We start from the raw sequence: 12,723 nt of genomic DNA on the forward strand, positions 1-12,723 counted from the left end.
GACCAGCAGGAGGAAGGAAATTAAACCTGTGTTGAAGGAAGGACACCTGGCGGGAGAGGAAAGGCTCAGGAATTCCCTCCTCTGGGAAGCTTTCAAGTGGGGAAAATCCCCACACACACCCCTCCATTCTCCAGGGGGCCGTGTGGGGCCTCTGGCAGATCCCAGGCCCATCCTCCTTTACTTCCCCAGAGCGCAGGGCCAGCAAGCTCCGGATTCCACAAAGGGCACCCTCCCACCTACTTGTTTTCTGCCCGATGCACAGACCGGGGTCTCCTGATGCTCCAGGCTGCCTGCAGGAAGCATCCAGATACATGTGTCCCTTGGGGGAATGACCAGTCTTGACTACACTGTCCAATACCACAGGCTGGGCATATCTCAGCCAACGCGCATGCCCCCTACAGCCCTGGGGCTGGCACCTGTGGAGACTTGAGTCCCTGAAATCTGTGGTCCACAATTCCCGGGCCATGGACTGATACTCGTCCCAGGCCTGTTAGGGCCTGGGCTGCAGAGCCCCACTGCCCCCAATCCCCATTGCCCCCATCTGTGGGAAAATTGTCTTCCATTGAAACTTAGAAAGAGGGGGTGAACAGCAGGAAGTGGGGGGCTGCACAGCAGGAGGTGAGCAGCAAGAGAGTGAGTGAAGCTTCCTTCATCGGTATTTACAGCCGCTCCCCACCCCTCGCATCACTGCCTGAGCTCTGGCCACCCCCCACCTGCCCCCTCACCCCACTGTCTGTGGAAACATTGATTTCCATGAACCAGTCCCTGGTGCCAAAAAAGGTTGGGGACCACTGCCTGAAATGACCCCAAGAAGCCATCAAGTCCAGGCCCCACTGCCCTACCGCACTGAATCCACTGTAGTGTCTGGGTGGCCAGGGAAGGTAGCTCTTCCCAGCTCTTGGAAAGATGATTATGGGGCTCTGGAACTCCCCAAGCTGTTGGGCAGGGTTTGAGCTCCAGCAGACAATTCTGATGAGAAAACCACCAAGGAGGTCCATGGGTAGGACAGCACTCCAGGTAGGATGTAGCAAGCCTCTGTCCATGATGTGGGGTGGTGGGGGGAGGGTTCTACTTCTAGAGCCTTGGTTCTTGGCCAATCCATTGCAAACCGCTTTCCAGGTGAATCAGAAACAGGGTGCCCCAAACCAGCCCAGGAAGTGTTGGGGTCATCTGTAGGAATCCCCATCTCCACAACCACAGCCAGGTCCACTGCTCAGGGCAGGTTCAGGATCTTTCTTTGCTTTGCAGCTCCTTGGCCCTCTCCGCCTCCCCTTGCCCCTTTCTTCCCTTTCTGCCTCCCACGGGTTGCTTGGGCTATTTCTCCTCACTTCTCCCCCCTTTCTCGCTTTCTGTCTCTCAGTGTCTCTCTCTGTCTCTCCCTTTCCTCCCCTTGCCTCCTCTCTTTCATCTCTCCCCCCACCCCACCCCCTCCAGTCGAGCACTGGGCTAGGAACGCGGCAGAAGCCGGTGACAAGCCCAGGCGGCTCTCCCGACCCTTGGTGCCCCCGGGGCCAGTTCCCCGTGCTTCCCGCGCCGGCAGCAGCCGCGTGCGGAGAGGGCTCCCGGGCGGCAGGGGCAGCGGGTTCGAGCTGTGGGTACGGGGCGGCCCAGATCAAAGGCCAGGAATGTCTGGCCCCCTGGCCTGGCCTTCCTCTAGTGGTGGCCCCCACCTAGCACGGAGCCGCCTCCAGGCCGGACTCCAGTGGGCTCATTCTCTGACCCTTCTGCGTAGTTCCTGAACAGCGATCCTCGTCCCCCTCTCACCTGCCTGGCTTCCTTCACCCAGGCCAGGGCTGCTCCAGAGGCCCTGCGCCCCGGGTGGCCGGGAGGGAGGCTGGAGGGAGATGCACAGGTGACAGGGGGTGAGTCCCCCCAAACCTGGCCAAAATCTTTGTACCACTCAGGGCTCAGACCTAAATCCTGGGCTCTGGAGAGGAAGAAGAGAGGGGAAAAAAAAAAAAAAAAACCCATAGGGGGGCTGAAACGACTCTTTTCTTATGGGGAGGGGTTGGGGTATATAGATGCATTTGCTGTCCACACAGGGTGAGGGGTTTTATCACCAAACCCCAGGTTGGAGTTCCCCATCAGCAGAAGGTCCCCTGGCCTCAGGCAGGAGAGTCGGCTGCCAGGGTCCTGCGACAAGGTCCTCCGAGAACCTCAGCTGTTCTCAGCCAGGGCTTGCTGCGTTTTGCTGGCCCCAAATGGTTCAACCCCAAGATCCAAATGGGGCTGTGGATGGTGCTTCTGACCCGGGCCGGGGTCGGGCCTATACCCCGCGAGGAGGAGAAAGTGACCCGACTCCGCGAGCAGGAAATGCAACTGGCCGAGGGTGTCAGTTGCAGGAAATGCAAAGGCAGCAGGAGGTCCCGATACCGATCTGATCCCTGACAAAAGACTCAAATGACACTCGGCTCTGTCCCTCGGCGCCGCCCGCAGCTAGACCTTCGAGCCTCTGCGGACTCTTCCGCGCGCCTCTCGGACCCCCGGGGGGCGACCCCTGCGGCTGGGGCTAGGGCCGGCTTGGGGGATCGGGAGGCTGGACGCTGGGAGGGGTTGCATTTCCCAACCCCCTGATCCTGACCTGCCCGAGAAGGGCTTCTGGAAACCTCCCTGTGGTATCTCCTCTCGATTCCTCACGGGCCCACGTCCCAAGGGGTCACGGTCCCCGGCAGAAAAGGAGCCACCCATGAATGCCAACCCGTCACTACGTGGACGCCCGGGTCAAAGCCTAAACCTGGCTGGCGGGGCCCGCGGCGGGCCCGGGCCGGCAGAGGGTCCAGCGTGCCGTGAGCCCCCAGGTCCTCACTGTGTCCGGGGCGCGGGCTTTGCCCAAGTTTGCTGGGCGATGCCCTTCCCGGAGCCCGAGTTGTGGGCCGGGCGGGAGGGGCGCGTGATTGACAGGCTGAACTACAGACTCATCTCTTACCTTAGGCCGCGGGCGCTGATTGGCTGCTCGCTGACATCCTCAAACCCGGCTGCTCCGCGCTGGCTCGGGAGGGGGGCGGCTGCGGGTGGAGGTGCGCTTCTGCCAAGCCCGAAAGTCATTTCCAATCTCAAGTGGACTTTGTTCCAACTATTGGGGGCGTCGCTCCCCCTCTTCATGGTCGCGGGCAAACTTCCTCCTCGGCGCCGCTTCTAATGGAGCCCCACCTGCTCGGGCTGCTCCTCGGCCTCCTGCTCGGTGGCACCAGGGTCCTCGCCGGCTACCCAATTTGGTGGTAAGACTCGCCTCTTGTCTGCCCGCGGCCCGATTTCTCGGCCGCGTCCGGGGAAGGTGGGGGGCGCGGGCTGGGGGTGGGCTGCGGCAGGGCTGGGCTCCTTTCTCCTTGCCTCCCTCCAGCCCCCCACCCGCCCACCCCTCCTGGATTTTCTGCTGGTGTCGCCTTCAGAATCCAACTCCTGGCTTCTCGGATAATCACCATTTTCCCTGCTTCCCGCTGCAGAGGCTGGAGGACTTTCCCGTCTCAGAAGGTCTCTCATTCTTAGATCCTAACCCTCCACCCGTCCCAATCTGGAGGTCCCCGAAGACCCTCCATTTGCTTGCAGTTGGGTTTCTGGAAATCCAGCACTGTCCCTGGGGCCCAGCCACTCCTCTTCTCCATTTTGGGGTCTTCATGGGCAAAATCATCCTGTTCCTTCATTGCCACCCCACCTCTGCCTGCGCCTCCATCAAGAGATTTGGCCACAATAACCCCGTTGCCGTCATATTTCAGACCCCAGCGGCTTCAGGGGTCCTCCCGGGGCAGAGGGGACCGTGGGGAGGATTTCATCAGATTCTCCCCATTCTGCTCTAGATTAATCTTGAGCCTCTCAAGTGAATATGGTATTTGCTGATCCGAGATGCCATTGAATTCGGCTTTGATTCATTTCTTGCTTGCCCATCCTGGCGAAATGGGGGTTCCTTGAAAACGTAGTTGTTTAGGAGGGGTAGGCTTGTTGTTCTTTGACCAAAAACCCAATTCCCCATGACACATTCATTCCTTTTGGAAAACCGAGGACCGAGCAGAAAGGGAGAGGAGAATTCCGTCCCCGAGAAATGTGGATACAAAAGACGTTTTAGCAAACGAGGCTGGGAAGCCAGACGCAGGGGTTGGGGGGCTGAGCACGTGTCGGGGGACTGGGTGAGGGATCAACAGCCCCTTGGGAGCCCCAGCTCCAGGGAGCCCCCTTGTTTTCCAAGCGGCCCCATCGCCACTCCCCCGCCCTCCGCAGGTCCCAGGGGCCAGAGGGGAAGACACACTGAAACCAGTTCTCTAAATTACACCCCGCCTCTCCCCAGTCTCCAGCCCCCTGCATTCTGGAAAACTTTAATTAAAGAATCTTCCCCTCCTGGATGGAGGAGAGCCTCGGCCTGGGGGTGGGAGGTGAGGAGGAAGAATTCGGGATCTGTGAGTAAGAAGTGTGGCTGTGGGCCCTGGAGTGAAAGTCAGAGGGAAGTACCTGCGGGTACTGCCTGCAGGCCCCCACTCCGCCTGCCTTGCACCCCAGAGCCCAGGGTAGGGGAAGCAGAGCCAGCAAGATTTGGGGGCCGCACCCCGAGAATCTTCTTCCAGGTTTTTGGAGGTGGCAGCATTTGTGTCTGGATGTTCGGAGGCCCCCGGGAGAGACAGAGGCAGGGGCAGGGCACGACCAAGGGTCTCTGTTCAGAGGGTGCTGGGAGCTGCTCCCAGGACAGACACCAAGGGGAAGCCTTTCTTCTGCCCAGCCCACCCTTCCCTGGAAGGTCGGGCTGGCCTGAGGCCTTGTCATAAAGAAGTCCATCGGGTGGCAGGGCAGCCAGGGATTTCGGGATGGGGGGTTCTGCCAGCTGAGGGGTGGAGGGAGCTGCTGCTGAAACCAGTCCTGCCTCACTGGCCATTCCTGACCCTCTTCCCATTCCCGGGCCAAAGCCATGCTGTTTTTGCTTTTGCAGGGACCCTCACAGGGGTGTAGGGGGGCAGGAAGAAAGGCTTGGAGCCCCAGGGGGGGCAGGGACCAAGGAAGAGGGACCAGGCTCCCCTGCCCTATGAACTGGAGGAGGCACTTCCTGGGGCAGTGCCGGTGGGCAGGTCTGGGGGTTCTGGTGTGAAAGGGTGCCTTGGGGAGCCTCTGGATGAGGACCACCCAACGGAAAGAAACACTGGGAAAACCTGGAAGGTGGAGACATTGGCGCTAACGTAATGCTACACACATGGCTTGTTTGGGAATTGTGGTGGGGGGGACAGGGATGCCGCTTTGTCTGAGCTGAGAGACGTGTGTGTGTGTGTGTGTGTGTGTGTGTGTGAGATGTGGGGGTGGGCAGGTCCAGTGTGCCATGCGCGTGTCAGTGCCTGTGGTTGCTTATGTATGTGTGTGTTTTCTGGATCTGTGACCCTGAGAGGTGTCATCTGTACACTCGTGTGTCCCTGTGTGCAGAAGTGTTCGTGACTGGGACTGGGCAACTGTGGCTGTGGGTGTGCCTGGGCCACGGCTCATGACGGGGTGTGTGTGTCTGTGCATACAAGTGTCAGCAAGTGGCAGATTCTGGGGTGTGTGTGTGTGTGTGTGTGTGAGAGAGAGAGAGAGAGAGACAAGTCTAGAAGTATCTTTGCCCATGTAAAGGTCAGCGCTCGTGTCTGTGATGCCGGGCTTGACTGTGTTCATGACTGGGCATGTGAGTGTTGGGTGTGTGCGTGTGTGCGTGCGTGCGCGTGCATGCCTCCGTGACAGTGTGAGGGAAAGCCCCACACATGTCTTTGTGCGTGAATGTCAGTGCTCGTGGCCGTGACCTGATTGTGCTTGTGCGTGTGAGTGAGCCTCGTGTCCATATCTGTGTGAGCTCGGTGTCTGGGTCTGTCTGTGATCCTGTCCCCAAGTGTCAGTGGCTGGGCCCGAGGCTGCATGTCTGTGGCCGTGTTTGCAGACACGTGCCCCGTGGGTGTGAGTGACACCTGAGCTGAGCATTGAGGGGCAGCTGTGGTCCTGGAGGGAAGGTCAGGCAGGAAGCAAAGGTCTGCAGGGAGCACAGCTGACCTGGGATCCCAAGCTGAGGGGCGAGGGCAGAGCCTTCCTTGGCACCAGCTTGTCCTGTCTGCCTGGGGACTGTAGTCACTGGCCCTCCTCTCTGAGGTCTTTTTTCTTTGGTCTTGGAGTTGGGGTGGAGGTGAGTCACCTTCGCAGGGCCAGGCGGGGCTGGGGCTGGAGAGCGGATGGGCCTGAGATTTCTGCTCCCACTCTGGCCCCCAGGCAGTCAGATTCCAGTTCCTTTAGCATCTGAGCCCACCCCAGCCTGCCCCTTTGCCCACCCAGCTCACACATTCCCCAGGAGGGATTTACAGGGGACTCATGTAGCTGGGGTTTCTGTCCATGCCACCCTCAAGGGGGGCACCTCCACCCCGGCAGCCTGCACTGGCCAGACGGCAGCCCCTGCTCCTGGATGGAAGTGCTGTGCTCCAGGGCCTCCCAGCCAGGTAGTGGCAGAGCTGGGACAGGAAGCAGTGGCGGCAGCACTGATTTCTAGAACTCTCCTTGTCCGTCCAGAGAGCTCCCAGTGGAGAAACTTGTCTTTCTTCTCCTTCTTGGGAGAAAAATGAACCTATCTTATTAGGGTCTAGCCCAGCACTCCAGTAGAAGGGGCCTGTGCTGGGGGCTGGAGCTCACCCCACTTCTGTGGGACTGAGGATGAGTGACTCAGGTACCTGGGCCAGGTTCCTCACCTTGCACTCGGGGATCACCAGCCTGCCCTGCCTCTCAGCTTGGGTGAAAGTGTTCCGCAGAGGACATGGGCAGAGAGCTGGGAAATAGAACCTGAGTTCTCCGTCCACCATCCTGGGACCTGTCCTCCCACTCAATCACCTGTCCTAAGTCCTGCCTCAGTTTCTCCATCTGTCAGACGTCCTGCTGCTTCCCCCACCCACTCCCACCTCCACCGCCGCCTTTCAGAGGCTTGTGAACATGTTCAGTCAAACCCAGTGGGGTCAGTGGGCTGGGCCCAGGGAGGCACCTGGAGACTGCGGGGGAGGAAGGCCCCAGGCCAGGTGTTAACACTTGTAGCAGGCAGGAATTACAGCCGGCTGGGCTGGGGCTGGGGCTGGGGCTGGCTGGGGCTGGCAAGGAGCTGAGCTGGCTGGAGGCTGTTGATCCCACAGACAGACAGACAGACAGATGGGCAGATACCAGAACGGATGGATGGCCAGGCTTTCACCGGGTGGTCTCTCTTCCAGGGCAGCCCTTTCCCTGGGGGGAATGTGGCGGGGAAATTAATCCAGGTCTCTTGGAAGTGAGTTAACAGCCCTCCCGCTGACTCCACCCCCATGGTGGGTGGGGCCTGAGTGTCCGAAGGGAGCGGCATCTGTGGCTGATCTGTTGGTGTTCTTCTGACGGGATCACATTTGCTTAAAGAGAAGAAAACAGGTCAAACGTTAGAATAATTCCAAGAGCCTGAGCTGAGTTCCGTCTTTGGAAGAACCTGCTTTAATGTGGGGGGGGGGGAGGCGTGGGGGAGGGGGCAGCTGTCAGGGAAAGTCCTCCCAGAATCTCAGAGCATTTTATCAACAGCTTTGGGGCCAAGAGGTGAGCGATGGATGGGTGGAGTCCCACCTCCACCCCAGGGATCCTGAGGGCTTCCGGTTTGGGATGTCTGCCCTGCAATTAATCCTGTCCTGGTGGGAAGACCTTTGGGGGGGGGGGGCAAAAGAGGCAGGCGCTGGACTTTGGTGTCAAGTCCTGCAGCAGGTACGTGCTGCAGCCTCCCCTGTGGCAAACCCAGCCAGACCCTACCAGTTCCCACACGCTGGCACCTGGGCGCATGCTCAATGCCTGATGAAGGAGAAACTGAGGCAGACCAGAGAGGGCTCTGAGTGGAAATCCACAAAGAAGAGACTCAGCCAAGCATCTCCGGTCCTGCTCACTGCAGAACTTAGTGCTAATAAACGTCCCCCGTACTCGGGCAGATGTAAAACCGAGAAAGTAGCCTGGGAACAGGGTGCAGGAAGCGAGCTAGGGCCCTGGGGTTTGCTCCAAACTTGGTCTCCAAACTTCTGCCCTTGGTCTGGGCAGAAGGCAAGGGGCCTGGGGACGGGGCAGGAGAGGTGACTTTTGTCCGAGGAGGATGCGGCTACTAGACCCTTCTAGGGAGGGAGTGGGAAAAAAGAAGATTTTTCTGGCCTCAGAATATGTTGAGTCAGGGGTGAGGAGGACCTTTTTCGCCCACCCTGATGTGAGCCACAGAGTCCTTCTAAAGCCACCAAGGAGGGAAAGACATTCTCTACCCCAGTTGGGGGAGGAGGTATGCCTAACCTCACCGCCACCTCCCCGAAGGTTAGGGCCATCCTGATAGTACATCTGCACATCCGTGTTATCTTGCATGTTAGGAAATGGTTAGAGCTGGGTGCGAGGAGACCTGTGTCTGAGTTCTGAGTGTACCACCGACTGGCTGTGTGACCTGAGATAAGTTCCTTTCCTTCTCTGGTCTTCATTTACCTTGACCATACTGAAGGGTTCCCTCTGCCTCTCAGAGTCTATGCCAGGGACTCTATTCATTGCTGTGACACCTGACGCTCCACAGCAAACATTCTGGGCCTGCCTTGGACAGTCCACCCCTTCATTTCTGCAGCCCCATCTGACCTAAATCCCAAAGCTGCAGCCACGCCGGCCTGCACGCACTTCCACACCTCACGTTCCTCTGCGGCCAGGCCGTCCGCATTCACTTCTGGTTTTTCCACGTTCTACCTGGGTAACTCAGGCCAAGTTAACCTCCCCAAGCCTCAACTTCCCCGTCTGTAAAATGAGCACAGTCATTGCCTCTACCTCACAGGGTTGCTGTGAAAAATAAATGAGTGAATACACGTAGAGCTCTTAGAATATGCCTGGCATACAGGAAGCACTATGTAAATGTTAGCTATTTTTGCCCTGTCTGCAAACTGTTGGCTCATTTAAGTCTTGGATCCAAACTTGCTTCTTCCAAGAAGCCCTCCCAGATTGGCCCCACCTGGCTCTGTTTTCTCCTCATCTCCAGAGCCAGTTTGGCCCATAATGCTTGGCACTGGTGACCAAGAGCCTGTGGCTTTATTCTTGAGTTGAAGGGGCCAGGCCAGGCTAAGCTAACTTCAGTTCTTGCCTGCCCAAGGGGGAGAAGGCAGAGTAGAGAGGGTTACTGGAGTGTCCCCTGCACCTCTCCCCACCCCAGAGTCTGCTGGACTCTTGCAGCCACTGCCATTCCCAGCTGGAACCGGGAGGGTGGGGAGCAGGCTCACCGGGGGCGTGGCACCAGGGCCGCCCGGAGCAGCCCGATCAGCCCGAGCAGAAGTTGCTCCTCTAGGAGCTGAGCGATGATTCAGAAGGTGATTTATAGACGGAAGGCAGAAAGCCTGGCTCCTGGCAGAGGCCTGCTGCTTAATTACATTCTTTGGGGGGTGGAGGTATGTGTGGGGAGGCGGCAGGGGAGAGGCTCTACCTCCTCCCCCTCTAGGCCTTGTCCCTTTGGCTGTCCGGGCTCCAGCAGGGTCCTTTCTCCCGCTGCCAGACAGGGAATTCACTGTCCTCAGCACGAGGCCAGGCCAGGGAGCGGAATTGCCTCTGGGCGTGCAGAAGGTGGGAAGGAGGAAAGAGACCCAAGTCCCATCTCCTGTGCCTCCTCCAAGGGAGTCATCTGGCTGGAGACGGGGCTGGAAAACGGGACTGCTGGGACAGATCACGCGGTCCCCTCCCTGCTTCTGGGCAAGGGACTGGCTAACCCCCCAGGAAGAGGGTTTCTAGAATCTTCTGAGTGTGGCAACTCCACATGTTCCTTCCAGCATCCTATCCTCCCACTGCCTCTCAGGGCCTGCCTTCAAGTTCGCTCCTTTTCCGTTGCTTGGTTCTCAGTGGGCCGCGGGGGCCGAAACCCAGTTCTTCAGCGCTAGCAACCTGCCTGTCTCCTGTGAGCACAGTGGCCACCTTAGACCCACCGAGGCTCTGCAGGCAGGGTCAGCCGTGCGTCCTCATGCTAAACCCACATCTCCGGGAGTCACCACGGTTCCACAGGCTACAGCTAACATCACTTCTGTGCTGTTGACAAGAGTCCTTGTTCTGTTGAGTCACTTGCGGTGTTGCTATCTGCATTCCGTCTATGAACACTGACCCACGCAGCAACCTGCTTGGTGACACCTCTCTAAGGCATCCTGTTCCTGTGCAGCCTGCATCTTTGCTCAGAAACCCAAATGCTTCACTGCTGGGTCCCGGGGCTGGAGAGGTGCGGGCGGCAGGGGTGGAGTCGCCGAGGCCGATAGCGTCTGTTTATCTGTTTGCAGCTTGGCTCGTACAGCCTGGAGGGGTTGGCAGGGGTCAGGATGGGGACACTAGACGGCTCTCTGGTTCCCCCTGAGGCGGGCCTTCTCAAAATGGCCTCATTATGTGTGTGCAGTGAATTCCAGAAATGTCAGGCGCACCCGTACAGCTAGGGAAAGGATGGGGACGCAGACATGGGCTCTGGGACGTGAGGGTGCAGTGCGAGGAGATGGGAGGCTTCTGGGCAGGGAGTTAGGGGACCGGAGACCTGGCTCTGCCACCAGCTGTGGTGTGAGGTTGGGCAACTCCCATAACTGTTCCGGGCCTCAGTAAATAGGAGAGTCAGAAGAGCTGCCGGCCAAGGACTTCTAGCTCCCGGATCTCAATCCCATGGGCCGTGTTCTGTGTTCAGGTCACCCAGCTATTTGGATTATCTGTGCCTGGTGGGGGGCGGTCACTAGGCTGATCTCAGGGCAGGGTGGGGGGTGTAGGGCACTAACCTGTACACTCAAACAGCTGTGAGATTGTGGATGTGTCCCTAACCCCTGGGCCTCAGTTTTCTCATCTGCAAAATGGACAATGATCATAACACAACTGCTTGCCCTGCCTACCTACAGGGCGTTCAGAGCTTCAGGTGGAATAATCTTTGTGAAAGCACTTTGAGAAGCAGCGGGTTCTTTCCAGAGATGTCATCTGTTGTTGCTCATCCTAGGAAAGAGGAGGAAGATCCAGCCCTTGCTTGGAGGTGCTAAGAATGGACCCAGTGAGACCCTCTGAGCCTCTGAGCTTGAGAAGCTAGTATTTCCCACAGAGGAGTAAGAAATGAGACTGGACAGGAGAGTTCTTGTCCTCAGCTCCTTCCTGGAGGGGCTGTGATGCCCAGTGGGCAGCGCCCGGGAGAGGGAGCAGAGGCCTCGGCTCTGAGGCCAAGTGGCCATGGGGTATGCCCAGGTTCACAGCTCAGGGCATGGGGCGTGGTGGTCCCCCAGGCCTGGTGCAGAGACCACAGGCCTGACCCCAGCTGAGCTAGGCCCAGAGTGGGATTTCCAACCAGGCACACAATGGTGGGGGATGTGGGTGGGGGTGCAGAGGGTGGGGTGCAGGGTCAGCAGTGAAGGGGCTCTTCCAAGGCCTGTGGTCATCAGGGAATCCTGGGCACCCAAGCAAGGCCTGGCAAACCGGGTGGTAGGCACAGGCCATTCCGTCAAGCTGGGCTGGGAAAACTGGGAGGACTGAATGCGTGCGTGCGTTGGTGAGGGGGATGGGAGCAACAGGACCAACGGAACCTGCCCCTGGGCACAGAGTTCCACTTATCTGCCAGAGCCAGCTGGGCCAGCGAGGAAAACCAATCTCGCAGGGCCCATTAGGAATGCAAATAGGGGCTCATGACTCCAGTGAACACGCATCCCGCCTCCCGCCCAGCTCCCCACCACGCGACTTCACAACGTGGATTTCCGAGGGTGTCGCTCCCCTGCTCTAAAACCTCCAGTGGCTCCCCACTTCCTGTCTGACACTGAGGCTCCCTAGGATTTGGCCTCTACCCACCTACGCAGATGTGCCTTCCATAACCCCCTTCGAGCCCTACAACATCCCACTTCAACTGGAATACAGCCTCTGTGCTTGTCCATTGAAATACTTCCACCTCCTCTGACTTTAAAGGCAGCCCAGCCCAGTCCCTGTTGGCCAGGGTCAGTCTGCTCTGCTCAGCTCAGACCCCACTTGGCTCGGGTCAGGTAGCTAACAGCTGGGAACCGGGAGGGCCCTCAGCGGGTCTCCCAAGGCAGAAGGGACCCTCGATCCGAGCAGGCTGCTGTCCCAGACGCTGAGATGAGCCTTGTCTCCACAGTATCAATTCTCCTAGGTTTCTTTTTTCCATCCCAGCTGTATTTGCAAATGTTTCCTGTTTGCATGCTATTTCTTCCTCCTCGTTCACCAGCTCACGATATGCTTAGGAGTCCGAGGTAGTTTTAAGATTGCAATTGGCAGGACTTGTTTCTCTACCCAGGAACAGGTGAACATGCGTGTTGACCACGCACAGGCGCTGCCTGTGGATGGCGTGGGACGGCTCTGATCCGTATCCTGTTGGGCCCAGAGCCTTGTTCCTTTCATCACCATTCAGGCTCCATTGTGAACTTCTTATCCGGGGGCAAGAATTTACCTATCTGTGTTCTACCTTGTTTCCCAAAGGATGGTTTGAGGCAAGGTTGCACCTGACCTTCAACTTGAAGGCTGCTGCTTTGGGTTTATCGACACCATGTGTGAGCCTCTGGGAGATCTCTTACCTGGGGACTCCATAAGTCACCAGGCTGTCTTCAAGCTGGGATTGTCATTGCTGGCAGGGGTGGCCGTGTGAGCATTTTGTTGCCCCTGGGATCGGAGGGTGACCTCCTGGGCCTCAGTTTTCTCACCTGTGAAACAGGAAGGAGACAGAGTAAATGACCCCTCAGATTACTTCCAGCTCTCAGTGTCACCATCCTACTTAGCCCTTTTTGCTTCTTT

The 12,723-nt window shown here is 58.3% G+C and overlaps 1 protein-coding gene across 1 annotated transcript in view; it reads left to right on the plus strand.

Moving 5' to 3' along the window:
• The first annotated feature begins 3,043 nt into the window (after positions 1-3,043).
• Positions 3,044-12,723, plus strand: part of WNT3 (Wnt family member 3) — a 47,147-nt gene continuing 37,467 nt past the window's right edge. The window contains exon 1 of the mRNA XM_069481580.1: positions 3,044-3,218. Within this exon, the coding sequence (XP_069337681.1) occupies positions 3,139-3,218 (80 nt within the window). The 5' untranslated portion in view covers positions 3,044-3,138. The remainder of the gene's footprint in view (positions 3,219-12,723) is intronic.

The sequence above is a fragment of the Eulemur rufifrons genome, chromosome 9 (assembly GCF_041146395.1).
Source record: "Eulemur rufifrons isolate Redbay chromosome 9, OSU_ERuf_1, whole genome shotgun sequence".
In the NCBI taxonomy this organism is placed as follows: Eukaryota; Metazoa; Chordata; class Mammalia; order Primates; family Lemuridae; genus Eulemur; species Eulemur rufifrons.